General features: G+C 44.8%; 1 protein-coding gene across 1 annotated transcript; it reads left to right on the plus strand.

The window, feature by feature from the left end:
- The first annotated feature begins 6,295 nt into the window (after positions 1 to 6,295).
- On the plus strand, positions 6,296 to 25,290 carry DCT (dopachrome tautomerase). The gene is made up of 8 exons (XM_030036707.2): positions 6,296 to 6,799; positions 14,961 to 15,260; positions 16,744 to 16,844; positions 17,919 to 18,085; positions 19,726 to 19,905; positions 20,011 to 20,146; positions 21,579 to 21,780; positions 24,012 to 25,290. Exons 1-8 carry the CDS (start codon positions 6,412 to 6,414, stop codon positions 24,191 to 24,193), a joined length of 1,656 nt encoding a protein of 551 aa, XP_029892567.1. The 5' UTR covers positions 6,296 to 6,411; the 3' UTR covers positions 24,194 to 25,290.
- The last annotated feature ends 1,301 nt before the right edge of the window (positions 25,291 to 26,591 follow it).

Raw genomic sequence — 26,591 nt, forward strand, 5'->3', positions numbered from 1 at the left:
GAAGCCTTTTCTTGATTTTTTTTTTCTTTTTTTTTTTTTTTTTTCTCGCCGTGCTCGGGAGGTGACGGGCTGCTGCTGCCTGTCCCTGCCCGCGCAGGGCTGCTTTGTCGAGCTGACAGCGACCGCGTCGCCCGTGACACATCGTTCGCGAGCGTTTGCATCACATCATGCGTGTCGTTCGTGAGCTCTACCTGTCGAGCTGGTGGCAGCGCGCTCAGGCAGGGCTTTCGGCTGCTGGGCCTGAAATTTCCTGTTGTCTTCCTCAGTTGGCTTACTTTTTTATTTATTTAATTTTTTTTTTTTTTAAAAAGCAGCAGAGGCATTTCCAACAGTGAGATTCAGGAGAAAGATGAATGATGCCGTTTTACCTCTGTTAAAAGTGTGCACGTTGACCTTTGCCAGGTGATGGCATAAATGCACCGGCACCCGCTCTGCAAAGCCTCCTAAACAAACAATCTATAGTAGCCCGGCGAAGCGGCAACCTTTGGCGTGCCCGAGTTTTTCATACGTGTGGCGTGCATGTGAAAAAACCATGCAGAGGCGATTTGCGAAGGAGGTGGGGGGGAACGAGCTGCCGAGCCGCCTCATCCTCTCTTCTAGTGCTTTGTGCCATGGAAGAGGGGAGGACACGCTGCAAAGCAAGCCATGAAATCGCAGAAATGCCGTGCGGCTCACGCCTGCCCAACGCTGCGTGTGCCTGCCGTCCTCCCTGGCAACTGGAAACGCAGCATCTGCGAGGGTTTGCCTTCCAGTTTCCCTTTTTAGCTCTTCTAAGTTTAAGCCTTTTATTTAGGATGGAAGAACTGAAAGCAAAAAGCTTCGTTCCCGGGCCCTTCTCTGCCCTCTGCCGCCTCCCGCTATAGGTGAAGGGAGGGATGCTAGAAGAGAAAGCGAAACTGCGCAGAGAGGAGTGGGGTGGCGTGGGAGGGTAGGGACACGGAGGGAGAGGGGCTCTCAGGAGGACGGGGACAGAGGCGGAGACAGAAGGATTAGGGATTGCTTCTGGCCAAAATCTGGAGCGGAGGTCAAAATTCCTGGACCTCACTATTCCTCTGCTGTCAACAGATAGCTGAAACGTCTTCTGGTTCACAGAAAGCCTAAGGAATAGCTTCAAGGCCAGAAACTCTGGTAAAGACTAAGTGACATAAATTACCATTCATGTATTTCCCCCAATCCTTTCTTTACTTTTAAGTTGGGATAAACCACTTGGATTTTTCCAAAGCATATTTTTAAGGAGGGCATCTGTTTTTGATTTGAAGACACAAAGACGCAGAAAAGTCATTAGTTCTCTTGGTAATTTGCTGCAACTGTTCCAAATATATTCCTTTAATTTGGATCTGCCCTCTGTTAAATTCTTACTGTGCTTTGTCAGGTCACTTAAAATGGCTCACTTACTTGTGGAGTGTCTGCTGTCTGGTGATGCATAGTCTCACGCTGAAGTCTTTACCTCCGCTGGGGCACTAACAGCTCTCTCTTCCACTGGCCATCTGGCGTGTTCTAGGTTTCCTGAACCTCCTAGGAAGTTTCTATCTTTGAGATATCTCTCTCTTCTGGGTGAATTAATCTTTAGGCTCCGTTGACTGTAATGATTAAGATGTGTGTTGGCTATAATGGGAACTTAAAGACATGTAGTTCCTAGATAAATGCATACATGGTAGGTGCATAATGAAGGTATCTTAGTCTTGAATTGACTTTCATCTTGCATGGTAGCTTTGCTTCACGCATTTTCCAGTGAGAAACCTTCATAAGTATTCAAGTAATACATTCATGGTGGCACTGTTGGAAAAACATGCCTTAGATCATGCTTCTTACTCTATGAAATCTGGAGCATGTAAATTCACAACAGTTAAAATCAGCAGCCAAAATATTTATCTGTCACTTAAAATACAAGCAAAAAGGTGGAGTTGATGTAAGCTTTGGGTAAAGATTAGCATGGTTTCATTTCTGTTCAAAACATTCTGATTATGGCCAGTTTCATATTGTCATGGTTTAACCCCAGCCAGCAACTAAGCACCACGCAGCTGCTCACTCACTCCTTATCCCTCCCAGTGGGATGGGGAGGACAACTGGGAAAAGAAGTAAAACTCGTGGGTTGAGATAAGAACAATTTAATAACTAAAGTAAAATAAAACATAATACTAACAATAATAATGATAAGATATAACAACAACAACAAAAGAACAACAACAACAACAATGAAAAGGAATATAACAAAAAACCCCCAAACAAACAAAAAAAATAAACCCCAAGACAAGTGATGCGCAATGCACTTGCTCACCACTCGCTGACTGATGCCCAGTTAGTTCCTGAGCAGTGATCTACCCAGGCCAGCTCCCCCCAGTTTATATACTGGGCATGACGTTCCGTGGTATGGAATATCCCTTTGGCTAGTTCGGGTCAGCTGTCCTGGCCATGCTCCCTCCCAGCTTCCTGTACACCTCCTCGCTGGCAGAGCATGGGAAACTGAAAAATCCTTAAGTTAGGATGTGCGCTACTTAGCAACAACTAAAACATCAGTGTGTTCTCAACGTTATTCTCACACTAAATCCAAAACACACTGTACCAGCTACTAAGAAGAAAATTAACTCTACCCCAGCCAAAACCAGGACACGTCATGCATAAGTTATAGGTATGTTACATGATCTTTGGAGCAATGCAAAATGTAATATGGTATTATAATTTGAGTTTCTTGCTAAGTCCTTTTTGTCCAGACTCGAAATTTTGCTCCACAGAAGTAGAATCTGTTCTTTCTCAGGTGAGGTTTATGATAATGTAAATACACCCACACTAATGTAGAGGTGGTTTGGCAGAACAAAGAATCAGAGGTGTAATATTTTCTTCAAAGAAAAGAAAAATATTCACAATGGCCAAAACATCCAGAAGTTCTCATCGCTTTTGGGTGCTCAGCTTGAGATACCATGGATTCACTTGACTTGGTGAGTTTGCTTCTTATCATATGGTGTCTTTCTTTTCTATTTTTTGTTTTATTTGAAAATTCTTTTGTCTGTGGAACACTTACTTGGGTGTTGCTCCTCATGTCTCTTTTCTTTCCACTTTGACCTTGATCTTTTACTGGTCTGCAGTTTTCCTTATAGAATTATCTTTCTTCTTGTTACCTCCAGAGTTATCACCTGTCATTATGAATTATCATGTGGTTTATTCTTTCTATTGATATATTGATTTCCACATAAATTTATAGAGTGTTGTATTTTGGCCAAAATTCTTTCCAAAATTCCAAAGGCTAAATACTTTTCTGGCTTGATGCTAATCTCTGCTTGAGTACAGTAGAACGAGCCTGAGAAACAATACTGTCATTGAGAAAAAAAAATGTGATCCCACTGCATACTTACTGCTCAGGAATTCTGTATTATTTGGGTGAGTTGTGTTTTTAGTGATTTCTTTGCCTGTACCTTTGAGTATTCTTCTTCTTTACTCCCTCTCTTGCCAAAAAAATATGCGAATGTATTAATCCCCACAATGCGTTGGCATCTGTACGGATATATTTCTTTGCCACCCTTCGATGACAGGCTGAGAAGTTTGCTATTGGGGATGAACCTGGGCATGAATCCAGACTACAAGGAAGCTGAAATACTGCTTTCCTGTACTTTCAGCCTAAAGCCTAAATATTTTAACTAATAAATTTAACAGAGTTTCAGGTGTCGTAGCCTGACCCGGTAGCTCAGAAGCGCGGACAAGGCAGCGCGGTCCCAGTTGGGATCACTGGGGCTTTGGCCGCTGCTCACGTGCCCAGATCGCTGCCTGAAGAGTCCTTCGATAGCTGCGGGCAGGCGGTTCTGGGCAGTAGTGTCAACACACAGCGCTACTCGTTTTTCAAGAGGTAGTAAAACCCCATAGTAAATAAAAAGTCATTCGGCGTGCTGTTTCGTAAACCAGTATAGTGCAGTCCTAACAGCGGCTCCTTTATTTAAGCGCAGTAGCCGCGGGGAATCCGCAGGAACTTCTCGACAGCGAGGCACTGAGGAGCGGACAGTGCCTGCTCTTTTCCCAACGACTAATTGAAAGACAACTGTCTTTTTGTAATTTTGCTCGGTGTCCTCCGCAGGGCCTGTCGTGCGGCGGCGTGGGGCTGCCGATGCCGGCGGGCCTGCAACGGGCAGCGACACGGTGATGCTGTGGTGTGGGATCTGTCCGTCCTTTTTCTGTCTGTCCAGGAGCTCCCCCCCGGCCAGGGAGGGCACTTCTAAAATGTTGATACATTACTGAGGACCAGAGGCTAGTGCTACATCTATACTAGTACTGCATGCTGTAGCCTGCTCCCAGCTGTGTAAAATTATGTAGTTGCGATGGAGGGAAGTAATCATAATAAAAGCTACGGATGTGCCACTCTTCTACTCACAGTTTTCTTTCCCCTGCTCACTAAGAAATCTCCACGTTATCATCTATCTGCTATTCCTTTTCTCCACACTCTAACTTCTCTGAAATGACAGATTTCTCCTTCCTCATGTACCACATTAGAAGCACTTTTCCTTGCCTCACCTTGCCTTGCCTGCCCCAGTACCTCGCCTTTCTCTGTGCTTACTCTTTCTATCTCGTACAGGCTCTCAGACGGCGGTAGCTACCTTCCTCTGAACTGAGCCGGCTTTGATTATAATGGTTGCATAGACACATATTTTACGTATAGACACCTCAGTTCAGGGGTTTAGTCAGCTAGCTGAATCCTGTCCGTATTTTTTGATGTTTTTTTTGGTGATGCTGATAAATGTGTATTCACTTTAATTGCTCTCAGATGGTATGTTGGTAACTTTGGTTCAAGTCACTGTCTAACCTCGATTCAAGGGCTGATCTTTCCACACCAGAGAGCTGTGTTCAGGTGCTGAGCAGTATAGAGAGGTGCGTTGTTCCGAGTGTTTTTGAGTTAGTGCCTCCATTTATAACTCCTGAGCTTTTTCAGTATATTTTTCCAGCAACTAGTCTTACTTTCTGTCTTCTTCCTATGTTGTGTCAAGAGCAGCAGGCAAAAGCCAGTTCCGGGTAAACTGAATCCTAAGGGGGATGAGTTGAAACCCATTTCAGACTACGTGGTATTGCTAATTGGCTTTGTGCTTCCATAAATGTAGTAGAAACATATTTTAGTTTGTCTGGCGAATAATAAATTTTTAATATAAAGATTGGAGAATCTGAAAGTGCTGATGACAGCGTCTGCAGCATGGATGAACTCCCTAACGGCACGATGGCAATAAGTTTGTCATCTTGTGCCAGAATGGCGTGGTTGAACATCCATGGAAATATTGAATAGTACAGATACAACCACAGGTGTTTTCATTATACATACTTACAAAAATGGCTAAACAATAGAGGTGTGGAGGGCGGAGGTAGAGAAGCAGAGGGAGTTGCCAGTTTTTATTCAGTATGGTGGAGCTGAACTAATAGCTATTGCTTCAGACTCTTCTCATGACTTATCACTACTTTATTTTGATTTATTCATTTTATTCCTCTAGCACATAGGAGTTGCATTGTGGGCAAGAACTGCTGCATACTAGGAGCTTTTTAAAGTATTTTTTGTCGATGTCCTGAACAAAAACACTTGTCTGCATGTCTGGTGTATGTATTGATCTTACGGACTGTCTCCTGCCAGGTGGGTAATAAATGCTCAGCCATGACAGTTCTGAAAGTCTAGCAGCCACACCAGCCCCAAAACAACCTCTGGTGTAATGGCGGGGAAAGGATTAGAGAGCAAACAAGGACCACTCACCCTTTAAAAACAATTAAATAATTTATTTTGCGTTCGAAAAGGCTATTAAGAAGGGAACCCTTTCCTGCTTGCCACTCAGAAGTTTACAGTCCAAGCACTGGAGTTCTGCAGTCAGCAGGTGGAGTCTCCACCCTCAACTGTGGCTACCAGGTTTATTAATTTTCATTAATGATGCACCTATATCCTCTGCGCTTCCAGTTCATTTTCTACTGCTACTGCTTTAGTGGAAAGTATTATCTTGCAGTGAATGAACTGAAAAGAGAAGGGGTTTCCTTTTCTATTTATCACCTGTTTGCAGGGTTTTGATGAAAAGAATAAACCTGTTTCTCCAGCCACCTCAGCTAAAACGGGACCGTCAGTTTCTCAAAGCTCGTGAAAGGCCTGGAGAAATAAATCCAAGGCATTCGCCCTCCTGACAAGCTGCCAGAGCCCGCAGAACTTGCTCTCACGCCGGCGTCTTTTCTGCCCTTGATGTCATGTGCAAAACACGAGGATTTGTGCTGTGCTAATCCCTCTAATGAGGGCTTCTCCCAACCTCTATATAAACCCCGCTCAAAGCTGTGGCTGCTGGGCAGGCACCGCAGAGCCAAAGCTCCTCTCTTCCGAACCGCGTTCGAGGCGATTAGAGACCCGGATTAAACAACCGCCCATCGCCAGCATCCTCGGCGGCGAGAGGGATTATCCCGGTTGGCGGGGCCATGGAGCCGTGGCAAGGCCGGGTTGTCCCGTGGCGGAGATCTCCCCGCTCGGGTCCAGCGGAGCGGCAGAGCCGGCACCGGTCCGTAACGGGCACCCTGAGGTGGCTCTGCTGGGCTGGACTGGGCTACCTGAGCTGCTGCGGTCCCCCCCGGGCGCAGGCACAGTTCCCTCGTGCCTGCATGACGGCGGACGCCCTCCGCTCCAAGCGCTGCTGCCCGCCCTTGGGGACGGAGCCGGGCGACGTCTGCGGGTCCCTGCGGGGCAGGGGACGGTGTCAGGCCGTGCGGGCGGACGCTCGGCCCTGGAGCGGCCCCTACGCCCTTCGAAACGTGGATGACCGGGAACGGTGGCCCCTCAAGTTCTTCAACCAGAGCTGTCGGTGCACAGGTGAGAGGAGGGCACGGGGATGGACGGGTCTGCTGGCCTTGCTCCAAAGGCCGCAAACGTCCTTGGCGGCATAAGGCATCAAGAGGGCTTCAAATGTTATCGGTTTCCTAAAAGTACTTCTATGTTGACGACACTATCAGCACTTTTTCAGAGCGACGGAGTCGAAAAAGTGTTTTCTCGCCTGCAGCCTTTTGGGTTTTCCTCTTTGGCCCTGGAGTTGTCCCCGTAGCCACCCATCGCCTTTCTCTGCAGGGTTTTGGACGTTTCAGTGCTGCGTTCAAACCTCTGTCGCCGCTCATCACGGCGGAGCGAACCTGGATCAGTGTGCATTGCTCAGAGATTTGTTCCTCTTGGAGTGGTACGTTGCAGCGTGACGTACCCCTGCGCACTGAAAATGTGCGGATGTCTGGTCAAGGTGTTTCCCAGGGCCGTTAACTAAGTCTACAACTCCCTTGGATCCGAAATGGGTCTGTACAACCACCAAAGAGGCCATCCCGTCCTTTTCCTCCCCATCTCCAGCCGCTCCTTCCCACCCGTGACTTGACATGGGCTTCCGTGTTCACACGCCGGAGGTGAAACAGGTCAGGGACGAGATGTGGTTGAAAGCTAACCTGGCCAAAAGGATCAGGTTTTAATAAGACCAGTTCATTACTGCTGGCAGGAGGGAGGGAGTAGGAAGGTGAGGTCAGGGCAAGGTAAAGCGACAAGACCCTTTTTCAGGAGCAGCCCTTGTCAAAGGAGGGTTAAAATGAGCAGGAACGGCGGCCTCGGCCCAGACCGCTTTGCAGGGCTGGCAGGAGATGGTACCAGGGGTCGGGCAAAAGGCACGTCTCAAGCACTGAAGTCACTTACTAGGCACATTTCAAATGCAGCCTGGGATTTCTCGTTGGAAACAAAGTTGTTTGAATTTTCTAGCATGGGAAGAATAGCCTGCTTTCCTTCAACCTAGTTCTTAGAACTAGCTGAACTGTTTTCTCTAAAATATACCTTGGCTCTCACTATCAAAAGAACCCAGACCAATCTGAGAAGGAAGCACTGCAGAAAATTTCAGCCGATGAAGTTAAGTTTTGCGGCGCTGTTATCAGCTAAAAGCAGAGAGGTAGTGGCAGATGACTTAAGTGGATACATGGCGTTACTGAAGCTCCTCAAAATAACAACTGACTTTAGAGTATACATTGGTGTTTTTGGTTTTTTTTTTTTTTTAACTAGCTTTCAAATGCTTGTGTGGAAGTACTTTTCCAGACACTTTACAAAAAAAATTGGATGTAGGTTTTTTTTAATTTTAAAAGTTCTTACGTACTTCCAAAACTAAAGTCAGGTATCACATACAGGCACAGACACTGAGTCAGAAGAGCACTGAAGCACATGGGCATACAGCAATATGTACACAGTCTAAGTAATTAGGGCATCAAAACCTGGGAGTAAATTGAAAAGTAGTGTAGACTGACATGGTCTGCATAGGCAGACATTCATTTGCTACTCCAAGTAGATGTAAGCACCAGTATTTGATATTTGCAGGGCTGGGTCCCAAGTTACGTGACCAGAATGTAGTGTCCTTTCATTCAGCCTTTCTTCTGCTGAGCTCTCCTTGGCTCCTTAAATCTGGTTTCTCTCGCTGCATTTTTATTTCACTTGTATTCCTCTTTCTCCTTGCAGTCTTTATTGTCTAAATATACCGGTGATAAAACATTAAGGTGGAAGGCATCCTTAAGGATGATTTTCAGAAAGGTTTCCTGGGCTCTACTCCGCTTGATGCTGCATGCAAACATATTTGTAGGAGAACGCTAAGAAGTTCACAACTGTGTAGGATTTGAATTAGATCTGATGCTTTTACAATGCCAGCAATCATATGCCTGTGTCTATTAGTATTTTATTGTATTTTTTAAATTCTGTTTTATACACTGGTTGTCTGTCTGCACACCACAGTTCTAACTGGTGTGATGTGTGGTCCTTATTAGGCATCTAGGGTTACGGTACCTAGGGTAGGTAACATAAATTAAATATGCTCATTCAAAGGGACATGGAACAGTGTAAATCTCTACTATTAAGGTATCTTATTTTATAAATGAATGTTTTATGTGCAGACTGCCTATTTGAAATGGTTCCTGGCTCATACAAACTCCAACCCACACCAAGTCTCTAGCATTTTAACAATATAAATGGTCGTGTTCCAGTGTTGTCTTGGTACTGTTTAATTTATATTTTAGACATGGTGTAAACAATAAGCTATTGGAACTCCAATTGCCATGTAGCTGATTACATTTGGTTAGACAGTGCCATTTAAACATGTCACATAGCTGATGGCTGTATGGTAGGAAATTTGGAGGAGCTGTGAGAAACAGGGGCCAGGATTTTCCAAAGGGGGCATTCTGGAGTTCTCACAATAAATTAATCCATTTGAGCTTTCTGCTAAAAACTTAGTAGCTAAGGATAAAAGGAACTCTGAAAATTTGGTCATTTGTTGTAGCTGCTCACTGAGGAAAAATGTGTTACAATCATATTCATCTAGGTCTGGGTGCTGAATATTTCGAGGGGAGAGGAGGGAAGAAGAAAATCCCAAACACAAACAAATATTGATGATTGGTTATTCTGGGGTTGGATTATTTTTATATTTTTTTCTCAAATTAATGTAGATTTTCTAAAGAAAGTTAAAAAAAATCACATTTATTTTCCATTTTTAGGCTTTAGCAGATAATATGCATTAGTCTTTCTTTAATTGGGGACAAATATAACAGAATAAGATTAGTACAACAGAAAAATCCAGCTTTACTTCCCACTTTTTGTACAACGAGCCATGGTCAAAAAAGACAATTTTAAGTCTGTTGTCATGATGCTGCTTGCTGCACGTTTCACTCAATGTGTTGGTGGCAACAAAAATACCATCTCTAGAAAAAAGATGTGGTTATGGCATGAATGTAGCTGGGAGGTAGCAAGGAGTTTTTAGTTCCTGTCTAATTTCAGTTTTGCATCATTGTATGTGTTCTACAATTGGTTTGGGTGCACCTAATATTAATTCAATTTGTATAAATTCTTAAACTGAAATGACCTGATGACAGGTTCCTGACAGCGTGCAGTACTATGTGAAGGGGAATATGGTAATTTGTTTTCCAATAAGGTGTATGTGTTGAATTAGGCAAAATGTTGGATGCACTAGTCTAACCCTGAAAATTGACACTTGTAGCTAATTACACAACAAAGCAGTATTTCAGTGGCATAGTTAAATTTAGTTTAGAAGAATACTGTTTTAGAAGACTTATGAGCTAAGTGCTATTTTGAGTTCTAGAGGATAAAATTGTGCTAATGGGATACAGATCTAGTATCACATTTTAAAAACTCAGTACAGAAGATTATTGTGAAAAAACCGCTGCAGTCAGTCATGTGGTTGCTAGCACAGATTTTGACAGTGATTAAACAATGACGTAGTTTGAGTTCACTGAGGAGTTAAACATAATTATCATTCTTTTTTTCCCCTGCCGCTTTCTAAGGTTGACATGTGGGCATGTACTGAACATTACTCTATTTTTTGTTTCCATAGAAGTTTCCTGAGGGGGAAAAAAAAAAAAAAAAATCTTTTCACATTCTTGTGCAATATATACTCAAGCTGGGGACAGAAGGCTTAAATTCTGTTGTTTAGCTGTAAGCAAATTGCTAGTTAAGCCATGTAGCTGATGTGATGGCCCTCCCATTAGGTAAAAATGAGCTTTGAAGTAGTTATAAAATACGCTTCATGTACTTATTGTAGGGCAATGTGGCTGTGGGATACTAAATTATAACCATACCTTGATGACCCTGTTAAATCCTGTGCTAGGTACAGATCTTCCACATCCTACAGCCTAACAGTATGTCCAAATGAAGAGCTAGAAGAAATGGAAGAGCTAACCGTTTGTCTCACATGCTAGCAATCCTGATCCTGCCCTTGGGATACTGCAGTATGCTGGTGTTTCAAATCTAATGTAACTCCTGTTTTAATGCAATGGCTAAAGAAGTTTGAAAAGGAGTCCTTTCTCCCCATCTGATAAATGATATGTATTAAGTTGGTCCCTGTGGAAGGAAGAGGCATGGCAGCTGCTCAGGTTTTATCTTGGCATAATAAAACAAGGCAGAAGATTGTGAGGGTTGGATCGGTTCCTTTTTACTGAAGAAAAGACACTGAGTTGATGGAGTTACTAATTTGTGTTATGCTCAGTGTCTGAGGGCCAAGCATGTGCTATTGACTGCTCAGAGGTAGAAAAATCCCCGTCTGTGAGCTCAGGCAATCACTGGGGTTGAGAAGCAGCTACAGTGGTACGCGATAACTGGTGTTAGCATACGCCGGTGATGTGTATTATTAACACGTACTGAGTGTCATGTCATAAGAAGTGTCTTTTCCTCAGTGTCATGCCCATGAACTGACCCACTGGGAGAAGTAGCATGGCCATCGTGCCTACAGAAACAGCCAGATTCACCCATCTTGACTGGGAAAGAGCACCATTAATGATGGTGAGATTAGGCACAGAAGAAGACAGCTCCAAGGCCTGTGATCCCATCTCCAAACAAAAGGGTTAGTGGGGAAGACACCTCAGATGACTTTTTTTTTGCCCAGCGGCAGTACAGCAGTTGTTCCTGAAAGCAGTAGAACAAGCAAGGAGCATCTGGACCCCGTTTGTGACGTGATCTGCCTGTGTGCCAGAATGACCTCCCACACTACGTTCTCTAGGAACCACAAGAGGTGAGAGTAATCTCCGTGGTCCCTGGCATAGCCTCAGAGACGGAGTACACTGAGTTGCTACGTGTTAGTCACTGAAGGGGAAAAAATGCTAAGACATGAATCCTTGCATGTTCCTATGGTCCCTGTGTTCAAAAGGATCTTGAAAGGGTCCCAATGTCTTACTGAAAATCCCTACTATGTGCTATATCCTGGTAATATGAGATTCCTGCTCTCCTAGAGCTGTACCATTGAAGTCCACCATCACCAGTGTAGCAGACACCGAAGTTAAGTTGTAAGAGACTGGGACATACATTTCACAGTGCTATCCTGTGGGAAGTCCACAAGGCAGTCGATGAACTTTCTGAAAACAGCAATGCATCATTTCCAGAGCAGTGGCCTGGTAGAGTGCTTTAGAAACAAATGCTGAAAAAGGGGTTTGGGTGGTTCATAAAAAACCTGGGTCCGAGTACTGCAGCCGTTCCTGTTTGCTGCGGTGTGGGAGATCCCACAGACCTCCATCAGCTTCTCGCCGTTTCAGCTGCTGCATAACGACAGTCCTGTGATGCATGGAGTCTATTGAAAGAAAACGACAAAAAGCAACTTTTGATTTCATCAAGTGTTGTTGTGTGTATTTCTGACAAGAACATTGCCAAATAGACCTGAGGACGTTACAGAAATGTCCAACACAATCAGCAGAAATGCTGCAGTGTGAAATACCACTTTCCCTGGAGATCGGCTCTTCCTGCTTGCCAGTCTCTTCTTCACTGCAGTCCTCTTTCTCAATCAATAAAAGCTCATGTCCCACTGAAAAGTGTCTGGTGAAGCAGTGGAAAGAATGGACCCCTTGGATTACTTCATAGATTAGGTGGTTAAGGGAGAAAATCCTGCAGAGCACCAACTGGATATAATTAGCACCTGCCCAAGGGCAACAGGTGAGGAGTCTTTGGTCCACCTGGCTCAGATGCCATACAGGTGAAGAAAAGCTTTTTTCCCCACAAAGATGACTCATCATTTCAAGCTTTTGCAAATTTCTTTTCACAGCCTGAGGAGGCACATGGAGTATATCTAAAATATGGATATTGTCCAATAAAATGATCTTGGGCATCAAGAGCTGCGTAGATTCAAAGGGCCCTTGCTGAGAGAGGAATGGGCACCATCAGAGCCTCAACAAGTGGCTGGTGGAGTCTTGTTCTTGTACCAAGACCAGACAGGACAAACCTGGTCCTGCACTAACATTGGTTCTGTTAGTGCTATATTTCAATGTGATGCTTATCCAGCGCTGTGAGTAGATGGGTCATTTGAATTACTGGAAGCGTGACCGCCAATCTCAAAAAAGTTTGTTGACAGATGTTTTCATGGTTAATTCCCGCTTTGCCCCCCTTCTCTTAAACAGGATTGAAGTGTACCTTTGGACGTGAGGGGAAAACAGCTGCTTTTCAGAAGTTCACGGTCCCTGTACTGAAACTTGCGCAATATACATGGCGTAATTAGGCACTGTTGCAATATATTCCTGACATTTGCTGTTTGGTCAGTACAGTACTGGAGTATGTGACGGGCCCTAATAGCTAGGCTGAGTTGTCAAGAATGAGCAAGTACACGGATAGTGGAGTACACCAAATTCACAACAGCAGTTGTGCTCTTCTGCTGGAACTCTCAGGATGTAGTGATAAAATCAAGTTTCTGTGTTGCTTCCCCCCATCTTAATCTCTGCCCTCATCATAATAGCATATCCATGCAATCTTTTTTTCTTTCATAAAACTATAAACTGCTTGCTTTTTCTGGCATATGTCTTCATCCCCCAAACCAATGCAGATCCCTGGCTTTGGGTGCTTTCTGTCCTAGCTGGAACATGGCAGCTGAGCCCAGCTGCTCCTACCTGCGTCAGGACAAAAGGTAAGCCATACACCTGGAAACTCTCTTCATGGTATGCCGTTGGGCTGTGCACGATCCAAAACCTAGTTGAAGTCTTCACCCTTGTGGTTCCCTAACCTTAGCACTGGTCCTAAACTTCACGATAGCGCGTAAACCTATAGATCTCAGAGCCTCCAAAGTAACCGTAAGCTATCCAAACCTACAGTTAAAAGTCCTTATGTCCTCTTGGTAGGTCTCACAGGAGTCTGTCACAAATGTTTAGAGCTCAGCAGCCCTTATCCTAGAGCTAGCCATAAGCTACACAGCCTTCTTGGTAACAGCCCTTGCAACCTTGGGGTTCTTTGAAATTGGTAGTAAGCCCTGTAGCCCCTGACAATCTGAAATCTTACTTTAGTGTTAGCTGTTATTCTGCTTATAGACTTAACCCTACAGCCTAGGGATGTCTGCCCATCCAGGAACACTTCATAAGCCACTTCCCCATCTCCATGTTAGCCCGAAGCCTGTCCTGGGTCCAGCAGCACCTATATGTGCGGGGAGCAGTGAGATTTTGTGGCATTTTGGAAGACGATTGGCATGGTGGTTGTGGAGTGAGTGCGGACGTGGGGTTGGAGGGACGGTGGGGTTAGGCACTCTCGGTGCAGATTGTGGAGAACTGAGCGGAGATCCCGGAGGACCCCTGGTCGCCCCTCTGCTCCCTCCTTCCCCCGGCAGCGATGCCCGCTGTCCTACCCCACCGCTACGGCAGCAGCCTGCCCGCGTGCGGGCAGGGGGCCGATGTCCACCGCAGGAACGGTCGGTTGTTCCCCCTTTCCCCTGGCAAAGGCAAAGTGAGCTGCAGCAGGGCCTCTCTGCTGCTGCTGGCTGCCTGCCGCGGTGGGCGAGAGGCCGTGCTTAAAACAAGCTCTGCTTTCCTGGGCTCTTCCACCACATTAGAGGGTCTGAGTAATAGCCTAGAGCGGACCCCACACTTGCCTTAGGAATGATGCCAGCGGGGAACGACGGTACTGCAGTGTTTCTCAGGCCCTTATTGCAGCATCATTTAATAATGCTTAAAGCGTGACCTGCAGCACCCCTGGTGCTTGTCCTGGATTGTGTTGGGTCTCAGATACGCTGTTAACAGACGTTAGTTTTTCTGAAGTTTTGTCCTTAAGAGAACTCTTTTGTTTGGGGATTTTATTCAGTGCTTAAGGATCCACGTGAACCGACCCTTTTTCGGGCTTGATCCTGGGAGTACTTGAGAGCCAAACGAGCAAAGCACTTCATCACGTGCTTCACCTGAAGTGCTCAGCCCTCTGTTCGCCGAGACTCCTCGCATGCCTGAGGGCTTCGCAGAGCTCTGAGCACCTCGGGGTGTCAAGCCCATTACCCAAAGGTTCACCTCCCCAACCGGCTGAGTGTGATTCTTGGCCCTGCTGTGGCTCTGGGAAGCGAGCCATCCTTCTGGCTAGGCAACTGGCAAAGCTGCCAGTCTGCTCAGCTGCTGTCCTTTCCAGGAACTGATGTCTCTGGGGAAAAAGAGTGCTAATTCTTAATTTTTCTGCATTTCACTGTTAGTTTTCCCTGATTCATAATGTCATGACTGCACTTTTCCTCTTGATTCAGGAAACTTTGCTGGCTATAACTGTGGTGACTGCAAGTTTGGCTGGACCGGCCCCGAGTGCAACGTGAGGAAGCCAGCAGTTGTCAGGAAGGATGTCCACTCCCTGACGGCAGAGGAGAGAGAGCAGTTCTTTGATGCTCTGGACCGTGCAAAGACAACCGTTCACCCAGACTATGTAATTGCAACTCAGCACTGGATAAGTCTGCTTGGTCCCACCGGAGAGGAACCGCAAATTGCCAACTGTAGTATTTATAACTACTTTGTATGGCTTCATTACTACTCGGTCAGAGACACGCTTTTAGGTTAGTGCTTTTCTTATCCAATGGGCTCTGCAGGTAAAGGAAAAGGTGAAAAGTATCATTGCTGAACAAAGGTGAGTATGCTTAACACAGCTGCGCTACTTCATCGAGGAGCGAATCCCAGTAGGAGCAGATCTGTGGAGTGAAACGGTTGGTGGTGAGAAGCTGGTGGCCATCTGCAGTGGAGGGAGGTGTGCTTCAGACCTGCTGCGGTCTGGTCCCCCCACCCCGCGGCGGCTGGAGCACGCCAGCCGCACTCCTGGTGCATCTTCCCTCTGACAGGGAGGCAGTTCTCGGGCTCCACCGCTGGATGACCCGAAGTGTGGTCAGGCAGTGATTGACTTCAAAAAGATGTTCCTGGTCCACAGGACAAGGTAGATGAAGCAGCAGTGGGAAAGGGGCTGTGCAGTGCTGAAGGCAGAGGCCACGCGGAGACGTTGGGGACCGGAGTGCTACTGCTTTCTGTGGCTTTCGGCAAGTCGCCAAGTATGGGATTTGCCTGACTAACCGCAGCCAGCTTTTAAAACCAAACCAGCTTAGAAGTTTGGGTATCTAACCCCATGCTTTCTCCCATATCCAGATTCTTAGTCCTCATTGCTCTTCTAGACAGAAGTACCTATGCCGGCCCCATTTCGCAAAGCCCAGCTCTTGCAGGAGGAGGCACCAGGATGGCTTTTTACCTGGCAGTCCTACGCGCAAGCTGAACAGCCCGTATCTACCTCCTTGCTAGAGGGTATCTGCTGCCCTGCAGGGGGTTTTCTTCAGTGTGCCCTTCTGACAATGTTCCATTTTGCAGGGCTGAAGGAAGCAGTCTCTGGCCTAGCAAGACCAAAGGTCCTTCAGGGGACAGGACGGTCATGTGGAAAGGGAAAGAGGCAACATCTAGTGCTGCTCTAGTGATAAATAAATTCATATGTGGGTTTAAGCTTGCTGCAGCAATACACAAATCCATATGTGGTTTGAAGCCTCTAGTCTTTGAGTGTCTTAGTTCTCATGTGAAATAGCGAGAGATATAATACAATACAAGAAATAACAAGCAAAATTTGAAGAAAATTGGCAAAGGACATTGAATTACTGTTGGCAGGTTATGGAAAACGCTGAGGTTCTCTTGATAGGTAGGTACATGGTGTAAGTCCTGCGGCTGAGCAGGAGAATGAGATAATGTGCTACATATGAGCAAGGAGCTAAGATTTTAGACAATAAAACTGCTTCTTAAAACCAAAATCCACTAAAGTGAGAAGAAATGTTCACAACATCCAACTTTGGGGGGAATGTGAAGTTTTAAGAAGCACTGAAGCGAATATCCGCAGAGGAGTTTGTTTCTCTTGTCCCGTGTAAGTGTTGTACCTTCTGACGTGTGCGCTCTTTCCAAAGGTGCAGAGCTGCAGGTTTTTGTTTAACTCCACTCCAGGCAATAGAAGAAGGTGCTGTCTTTCTCTCGAGCCTCATTTGGTGCCTAAGTTCTTCTTTTATCTTCCCTTTGTAGGACCTGGCCGCCCCTTCACAGGTATCGATTTCTCCCATCAAGGACCTGCCTTTGTTACTTGGCATAGGTACCATTTGCTGTTGCTGGAGAGAGACCTGCAGGTTAGCTGAACAGCCTTTCCCTTTCCTCATGCAGCTTCTCTCTTTTGCTACGTGACTTTGTCGAGCCAGCCAAGGGTAAGCTATTTCCTAGGATAGAGTCTTAGCCAAACTCCCAGGAGTGTTTGCTCACTGATCTTTTTTTGTTTAAAGTGAAATTAGTGCTTTCAAGATACTGAGGACTGAACAGTTTCTCACTGTGAACAATGATGTGAAGGTTATCATGGAGATTTTTTTCTTCATCTCCACAACAGAGGACAGAAGACGTGAATTAACAGTATTTATTAATAAAATCAAAGCAACACCTACACGTAAAACTTGGTAACAGATATTGTCTGCTGACATTGAAGATACTCTCCTAACGAAAGCAACTCAAAATATTACCTCCTTTAAATATGCCACGTTATACATTTGATACATACATATATTTAGCAATATATCTTTTAAAGAAATATATGTTAACATGCCCGACAGTCAGTTGCCAAAGCATTGACTCATTTCCATTTGTGTTACTTCTACATTGGCAGTGTTACTGTATTTTAACCTTGCAGATCTCTAATGAAAGTGGTTGGTATCAAAATAGCTGCAGGATCTCGCTTGCGTGAAATCGTATCTAACAAGCAAGCACAAGCAAATGCACTGTATTCCTCTATTAATACAAGTTCAGATTCTTCCCCAGGGCTAGCCTTTCTGGAGTGAAAGCAAACCATGTGCACAATTTTACCCATTACCCACTTACATCACTCAACCTCTTAGTTGCTTAAGGCTCAATTCATCTCTGCTGCTGCTCTCCTGCCTGGTCTCCGAGTTGCTAGAAAGCCTAACGTGGCCAAAAGAAGCGCAGGCCAACAGTGGAGAAACTAGGGACAGTGTCCTTGCTTGAACTGACTTAATGCCCCAATCTTGTGCAAGGAGTTGGAGCAGCGCTCCGAAATGCATGTAGTTGAAATGCAGAATGAAAAGCAGAATATCCAGTGAAATATCCAGTGAATACCCAGTGAAACACCTTGCAGGAGTCCCTTTCTTTCTCTTTCCTTTGAAGGTGATCCCCTGCTAACGCATTTGTCTCCGTTGCAGCGACTGATGGGCAACGACTCCTTCGCGCTGCCCTACTGGAACTTCGCCACGGGCAGAAACGAGTGCGACGTTTGCACGGACCAGCTCTTTGGAGCATCGCGGCCGGATGACCCGGGGCTGATCAGCCTGAGCTCCAGGTTCTCCCAGTGGCAAGTAGTTTGCAACAGGTGAGAGAATATCTAGGGCAAGCTTGCATACTCACCAAACCTTGCTTTCATTCAGTATTGACAGCGCGGGCCGCTCTCTGTGGGAGTGAGCGGCTGGAAAAGAGCCAAGATGTCTTTTTTAAAACTGGGAATCACGGTCGGTTTGTGTGTAGATGGTGCTGTGTAAACTTCCCCCCCGTGGTATCATGGAAGTATATTTTTAAAAGATGATTCTTTTGGTACAGGATTTTAGTCAATTCAGCCAATTTGAGGCTGCCAAAAGTTTGAAGAGTTTGCACATTGGCAAGTATCTTCTTAAAGAAGAAATGTCTGCGTGTCGGTTTTCTGTAACAAACACCCAACTGATTTTGGCAGCAGAAAAAGAAAACTGTTTTGGCATTTAGGAAGCTAGAGATAGGCTGAAAAATCTGTTCCCTTGCATTGGGTGAGACCTTAACCCTGATGTATTTAGTGCAGTTTGGGGATTGACTTCCAAGTGGCTGAGATTTCACATGGAAAACAACACAGAGACAGCCAGCAGCTTGCTGCCAGCTCTCTGTAGGCATATACTGATTTGGGTGAGAGCAGGGCTTTGACGAGGGATCCACATGCAGAATTGGGGTGCTATGACGTAAGATGCTGCCGGTCACAATACCCATATAACATTCCTCTGTCAGCTCCGGGGCAGCGTGCAGTCAGTCAGACGGAGGTACGGAGAGCTCAGGGCTATTCAAAAGACTCTCTTTCTCTGGGGACCTAAAGAGCTACTTGAAATTCTAGCTTTAGGCACCAGTTGGCTTTAAATCTTGCCCCTACTTTTTCTCTAAGATAAACAGGGCTTTGTTTTTTCTTGAAAACTGAAGTGACTAAACTTTTGCCTTGCCAAGGTTGAACAGAGAAGGGCTGTTGTTTACTTCAGGAGTTTCTGAAAATGCCGATTCATTTCGTACTGAATAGCACAGAATTTTTTCACAAGTGTTACACTCTTTTTCTCCTCCTCCTTCCCTCTTTCTCTCCCTGATACAAGGACGTGCTCCCCATTAGCTAGTGAGCAACGCCTGCAACAGCAGGATGTCCTCCAGGCCCTGAAAAAGAGGATGTAATGCATTGCAGTTGCTTTGCTTCTAAAGGGGTTGAGGGACGGAAAGTGAAATCCTGTTTTCTGTCATTCCTTGCATTTTCTCAGCCCACCCCACAGTGGGACTTCCCTGGGTTTTTTTTTTCCTCTTTGTCAAGAGTTAAAAAAGTAGTCCTTACTCAGGACTGAAAGTTTGTCAATTCAAAATTCAAAAGACTGTTTTAGATTGTCTGGCAAAACCTGTTCTTCCAAAGCCCTCGGGAGGGGAGAAGGCGTGAAGGGAGTTGTGCCTGCCTTTTCTAAAGCATCCTCTCTCTGTGGACAACGAACCTGGTAGCTCTTGGTCCAAATGACTGATGGTCCACAGAGGACGCAGAGCCACAGAAAGCCACGGCACAGCGGCAGTCCTGCAATAAATTCAGCTCCCAGGCCACGGGAGGTGAACGGAGATGCCCCGGGAGGTGTCGGTCCCTAACCCCTGCTCTCTCACACGTACAGCCGAGGCCTCTTTGATACCTTGGGAGAAAAAGCCAACAAGTCATCACCTTCTTCTGACTTGTGCCCCTTTCCGTTTCACGCTCAGCTTGGATGACTACAACCGCCTGGTCACGCTGTGCAACGGGAGCGATGAGGGGCCGCTGCGGCGGAGGCCGCCCGGGACCTCCAGCGAGCAGCTGCCCACCGCGGAGGACGTCAGGAGGTGCCTTTCCCTGCGGGAGTTCGACAGCCCCCCTTTTTTCCGCAATTCCAGTTTCAGTTTCAGGTTTGTCCTTCCGCTCCTCCAGAGCCTGCTGGGTCGTGGGTTTTCTTTACGTGCGCGTTTGTCAGCAAAACATGGTTACTTGATGCTGCTTTTACCCATCCGCAGGAATGCGCTGGAGGGCTTTGATAAGCCAGGTGGAGCCCTTAATTCGCCGATGCTGAGCCTTCATAATTTGGCTCACTCTTTCCTGAATGGGACCAGCGTTCTCCCTCACGCGGCTGCCAACGATCCCATCTTTGTGGTATGTCTTTTTCCCCCGGCGTGAGTGGCAGTGGCGGTGGCTCAAAGGCAGCTATCTCACCAGAGATTTGCAGAACAGAAGTGAATTCCCTAAAAATAAGTCCTTTAAATAGAAAAGGAGAAATCTTTTCTCTTTTCTTGAATGCTGCCACGCCTGCATAATGATCAAATAAAGAGGGAAGAAATCTTAAGGTGATTTGTAAAATAGAAAATAAGTTTCTAGGGAGAAGAGCTGCTATTCCAAGTCATGGTGCCCTGAATCCTTTCATTATGTGCTATCTAAAGTTAATGGCTTATACCAGACAATTTTACAGGAACAAGATAAACTGAAAGTGGGGCTAGTTATTTTAGAGTAGTAGACTGAGTAGTTTGTTTCTTTGTTTCAAAATTCACAGGCTAAAAGAAAGCGCGTCGAATTTCAGGGTCATTTGGCAAATAGAAATAATGGGATTTCACTGGTGCATTGGTACAGTGTTGCACTGCAATGAGCGGCACAAACAGCAATGTGCAAATAAAAAGCCAACGGTTGACTCTGCTTACACATCTTTCTCTCCTAATAAATTCATGCCAATATCTTTTCCTCTTTGTTAGATTAAACCACAGTGACTATATAGAGAAATTCTAATACAATTAATTTCTTTCTTACCTTTATTTTAATTTGCAATCTTTTGTTGGAGAAATTAGTCCGAATACTTATGTAGTGGTTCTCCAGCATTTTTCCTTAATAATCCTTGAATTCCTACATGAATTTCTTTCTTGCACAATGAAATCTTCATTTCACTGTGCTATTCACTGTGTAATTTGATATGCAAGATTATTTTCTATAGGGTATTTTCTAAGTTTTTTCCAGGTTTGTAACTAAAAAACTTGAGTACATCAGAAATTAATTTGAATTGCCACAAACATTTGTAATAGTTGTTTGAAACAACTTTCCCATATTAGTGCTTTATAGACATATAAACCCACCGGGTAAGACCTGATCAAATTCATGAGTACCTGGAGCTGTGGAGCTGGTGGCACGCTCTAAAATGAGCATGAAGGAATCAAATTTCCCCCAATTTTCCCTACCTGTTGAGAGACAAGAAAGATGAAAATATGTTTGAAAGGTACACTCACCTAAATGAGCTCAGTGGGCTCTCACCTGGGACGACACACCTGCCCATTCAATGTCAGCTGATATTAAAACGTCTGGAGAAAGAGCTTATTATGGACAAGCAGCAACAAGGACACATAGAGCAAAATGTCCCATGCAGGAGATCAAATTACTCCATTCTCACAAGCTTTCCTGGTTTCCCATTCCGTAAATCCCACCTAAATTAGATTACCCTCCTCTCTCTTTCGAAAGCTTTTGCCACCTTAAGAGAGAGTGTTTTGAACGCTGTTGAGTTCTGAAAGAGTTTAGTAAATGTGTGTGCCCATGCCCGGATTTGCAGGTTCTTCACTCCTTTACCGATGCCATCTTTGACGAGTGGATGAAGCGGTTTAACCCCCCTGACAACGCCTGGCCTGAGGAGCTGGCGCCCATCGGTCACAACAGGCTGTACAACATGGTCCCTTTTTTCCCTCCTGTGACCAACGACGAGCTCTTCCAAACCGCGGAGCAGCTCGGCTACACCTATGCCATTGACCTGCCAGGTACGTCTCAGAGGTGTAGAGGTTGTTCCAGGCCAAGCGATGAGGCAGCTCACATCTTCAATGATGCAGGCATCTGGAAAATAAGGCACGTTTCACAAAACGCATGGCTCTATTCACCCGCTCACTAGCAATCTCATATTGTAGCACACACAGGTAGTTACAACTCACCAGGTAAGCTGTGGTAACTACAAGTCTGCACATACTCAGTTTGTTCTGCTGCAAAACGCGTCAACTTGAACTGCTCCAGTGTTGACAACGGTGCTCCTTTGGGCTTGAGGAGTCTTTGATTTTCTCTCCTGTGCCCAGCACTGTTTATGCCTGTTACAGGATCCTGTAACCTGTCACAGGTCAGGCACTCTGCCAGGGAGCTCGTCTGGCTAACGCCAGTCATTAGAAAATACTTGTTTTGCACAGGGCCCTGAATAATACTGCACCGTGAATCTCATTAAAGATGAACTCCATTAATCTTTGGATATGCTGGAGAGATGTACCTGGGTGTTTTGTGTTACAAAACCCCAATTTTAAAAATTTTCCATGTCCATAGGTGTGATGTGCCTTAGGATTTGTCTATTAGTTTGAAATTACCTTTGACACAAATAAGATAAAGACAAAAAACAAGAAATCAAAGTATTTATGCACAAAATCCAAAATTTGCAACGTGAGTTACAGATACTTGTAAAAGGCACAAGTGGAAGAAATGCGTGAAAACCATGCTTCAGCTGCTTTACCAAAGATTAAATCTGAGCAGTTTCTTTCTCCACCTCGGAATTCCTTTGAGAGGCAGTAGGTTCTTATCTAACCTATGTGGCCAGGAATTTCTTCTAAATGCTTACCATATATCTGTGGTTTTAATCTGTGGAGGCTGTTGAAAGGTCTATAGACTGTGAAAGATTGAAACTCTTGTCCTCAGGCTGCATTCACACAGGAGAGCCCTGACTTGTGGAGGCATGCTAGCTGCTTCTGCAGTGCTTTTCTCAGGGGTGTCCCCAGAATTTTCCCTGAAAATTTAAACTTCCCCTTTTATGGAGCTTTAAGTCTTCCTCCCTCTGGACCACTGTCCTCACTCCTGCTTTGGAAATGCTGCTGCCCCTTTGGGCATGAGGTACCCAGAGAGGAATAAAGGCAGCTTGTGATTCTGCTGCTTCTCAACTGCCCCTAAATAAATTGTTATCTCACTGTGAAGCAGCGTATCTATCCCTGTCTGCGTGGTCAGTGTTCAGAGAATAAAGTTTTTACATTAAAACCCTTCTTTTTTATCTAAATATATAATTTGCTAATTCTACTTCATGTAACCACATTAGAAATCAACATAGGTAATACATTGCTGGGTCTTACTTGAGAGATGGTAAAGTGGTAAACAATTCATTTGGTGATCTTACTGAATTTGGGCACGATTGCCCTCAACTCGCTTGTTGACATAGACTGCAGATTGGGGCACACAAATTTTAGTTGCTTTTATAGTCAGTGTGACATCTTGAGCCATATGGATTTAAGCCCACGTGTCCAAATACCTTCTAAATACCTTAAATCCTTTTGAAAGTTTTTGGTGACTATTTAGTCAAACGTAATTATTGCCATCTCAGTATATGTAGCATTTTTCAGAACAGGACAGCAGGCAGTTGTTGCTTCTGAAAGCATAAATGAAAACACAAAGTTATTTTAGCCAAGTGGGGCAGGGTTATTATAAGAATGGGCAATATTATCTTAGAAGACAGTGGCTCCCCAGAAGTGGTTCAAAATCAGAGGATGTGATCTGGAGCCAGTCGGCAGAACCACACTAAGTAGTGTTTTCAGTTAAAAGTTTGACAATAGGCTGCTTTGTGGTCTATAGGAAAATTTGAGGGTTTTCAGTTGACCAAAATAACTTGGAAACAGCTATGCTGAAATGTCATTATCGAAAGAATTGCATAAAGCATTCATAATTTTGGCCAAATTAGATGAGAGAATGGTCTTTTTGTCTTGTTACTGTTAATCTTTCCCATTCTCAACACTTTAATTTGTATGAAAGGTTGAAGTTTAAATTCAGCTGTAGACTCCTCTGGCAGGAAACATCTCTGGCTCTGGTATGTGTGTCGGTTACACGGTACATTACCACCTTCCCCTGTGGCCATTGGGTCTCTAAGCCACACAAATAATCATAATTACCAGACTGTGGGATATTTTCTTTCTTCCATGTGATTTGAGAAATAAAATTGTGGGCTGTCCTCACTTCAGACATTTCATGTTTCCAGGTTCACTTGAAGAAACCCAAGCATGGGCTGTCATGGTTGGATCCACAATTGGAGGAGCACTGATAGCTCTGGCCACGCTCGTTCTGCTGCTCGTACTTTTCCAGCACCAGAGGCAGAGAAGAGGTTTTGAACCACTGATGAACGTGAGCTTCAGCCCCAAAAAGTACATGGAAGAGACCTAATGCCCTCGCTTTGTTTCTTTGCTTATTCTTGTAGGAAGTGACCTTGATTGCTTTACTGAGATCTTAGCTGAGAATTTCTCACGCGCTGCTTCGGCAGCTGACTACATTGTTCTCATTCAGGTTTTCCTGTTATCTTGTGAATTGTAATATATAAAGTCTCTGGGTACACATGTGCAAGGCCCAAGACAGGCCAGGCTTTTCTCATTACCAAACATTATCTGGAGTGTGTGACACTTGTAAGTCATCCTCTATAGATTTAGATCAAGACAGGTAAGAATCTAAATAGAGGAAAACCAACTTGAATAACCAAGATAATTTTTCACCTCAATGTGTTTTTGATTTCATTTAGCAGCTCAGAGATGTGCTGAAAGTTACTAACTCTACATATATATTTGAATAACATAATATTTTACAGCTATCAATATATATTCTGAATGATGTAGTCTTTTTTTAAGGTTCAAAATGTATCCTGCTGTTTGACAAAATACTATAGGAACTTCCTTGTTACAGTTTATTTCAGAAGCGTGATCAATTCCATATGTTATTTCCAATCAAGCTGATGTTAGCAGTAGGTAAACCTCCAAACTCAAATTCTCCTGAAATTTAAGAACAGGAGTTCCCTGACAGCTAGATATACACTTGTGTGTTACCTCTGTGTTAGGGACCCGTGACAGAAGTTGAAAATGGTGCTTGTCCTTCTCTATTTTGGCTCTGCTGCACTGTTTCATGAATTTAGACCTACGTTTCCAAAGTCTGGGACCCAGGACTCAAGACTGAGATAGTTCTCATTACCTAGGTCTGCAGGTAGGGGATGAAGTTTGGATGTGGCACTCCCGAGACCCCATCTTAAACATTCCTTTATACATTCCCTATATGTTTCTTTATTTAGACATAAATTTGGACCATATTTGGGTGGCTCTCCTATGTTATCTTGAGAGAGGGTTTTTACACAGCAAATCAACTCCTGAACATATTGTGTCAGATTTGGTGCATAGTATGTTACATTAATGGAGCGCTTAGATTTTGCATTTTGTAAGGTCTTGAGTCTTAGAAAAACTCTGCTTTTGTAGTCTTGAATAAAAAATTCCGGTTAGTAACGCTTTCTGATATTTCTTCTAGGCCTGCTCAATACTAGCTGTGCGGACTAGAAAGAAGATCTCAGTAGGTCTTCACATATACTTAGCTTTGAATATATGTAACTCACAAAGTTTACCTCTAAAATGCAGACTTTTGGGGGCAAAGAAAAGTTATGATTTGCTTACCACCTGCTCAGGTAGTCCTTGCTGCATCAGGTGGACAACGATCTCCTGCTGTTTCTGCTGGTTTGTGGTGCCTTTGGGGGGTCCCAGCGCACTTGTTCCTGGCTCATGCCCAAGATGTCAATCTTGGTCCTTGGTTGGAGGACTTTTTGTACAGCCGCTCAGCCCAGCACTCTAGCTCCCAATCCATGTTGCCTTTCAGGGTTTTTTACCGTGTAGTGACCAGCGTTACTTGGTGCTGAGGACATCAGCTGAGGTCTCCAGAGACCTGGGATGGGCATGTGTCACATCAGTTGGACCCTGATCAGTGTCAGTTTGTAGCTAGGTCTGAGGTCTCCGCGTGCCCTTCTCAAGGGGGAGATGTCAGCCACTTTCCAGCACTACAAGACTATAAGTCTTCACATACACCAGTTCCTGCTAAATACTGATTTAGAGAGATGCTGTCGGATGGAGATTGACACCCTTTTGTCCTTTATGTGATGTGAATGCCAAAGTTTAGGAGACAGTCTAGGCTTCTACTTCCGAGGGTGAATCAGATTTTTCCTTGGGCTCACAGGGCATAGAGCGTGCCTAACTTCACCACCTTGGAGGTTTGGATACTGCTGTCCCAAGTGTTTGCTTTGCAAGCTGCCCTGGTTATGGGTAAGTGACAGTGGCAGTGGGATAGAGGAAAGAGAAAGACAGGGGAGAAATGTAAAAAATGTAGCATAGCAGCTAACATGTTAGAACTGATTTTGCTTAAGAGCAGGTGGGTAAAACAGGGGAGAGTTGCTCAGTTCTCACTTGTAAACTGAGTAGAAAGGTGCTTGCCTTTCCAGAAGAAAAGCAGTGAGGGCATTAAATTGATGCTAGGGACAGATAAAATGCTAGGGCCAAAGATCCGTGCGTTACTCTTTCCACTCGCAGGGCCTTAGTTTAATAATCAGGGCTTTAAAACTGTGACTGGTTTTAACACTTTCTTGTAGAAGTCTGGCTGAAGCGAGCTGTATAGAGAACACAACCTGCCCTCTCGCGGCTTACTGGAAAATTACCTGGTCACACCAGAAAGCTGTTTTCTCCCTTTTTAAAAAGTGCAGTCTTGGTCTAGCAACCAGGGAAAGTTGTGTTGTCGGTGAAAGGAAGAAGCGCAGGTAAACTTT

This window comes from Aquila chrysaetos, chromosome 14 (genome assembly GCF_900496995.4).
Source record: "Aquila chrysaetos chrysaetos chromosome 14, bAquChr1.4, whole genome shotgun sequence".
NCBI classification, from domain to species: Eukaryota; Metazoa; Chordata; class Aves; order Accipitriformes; family Accipitridae; genus Aquila; species Aquila chrysaetos.

Bases quoted from the DNA above. Each gene is read 5' to 3' on its own strand.
- DCT (XM_030036707.2), top strand. From the start codon at position 6,412: ATGGAGCCGTGGCAAGGCCGGGTTGTCCCGTGGCGGAGATCTCCCCGC. The intron at 16,845-17,918 runs GTTAGCTGAACA...TCTCCGTTGCAG, and splicing joins TGCTGGAGAGAGACCTGCAG to CGACTGATGGGCAACGACTC. The intron at 21,781-24,011 runs GTACGTCTCAGA...TCATGTTTCCAG, and splicing joins CTATGCCATTGACCTGCCAG to GTTCACTTGAAGAAACCCAA.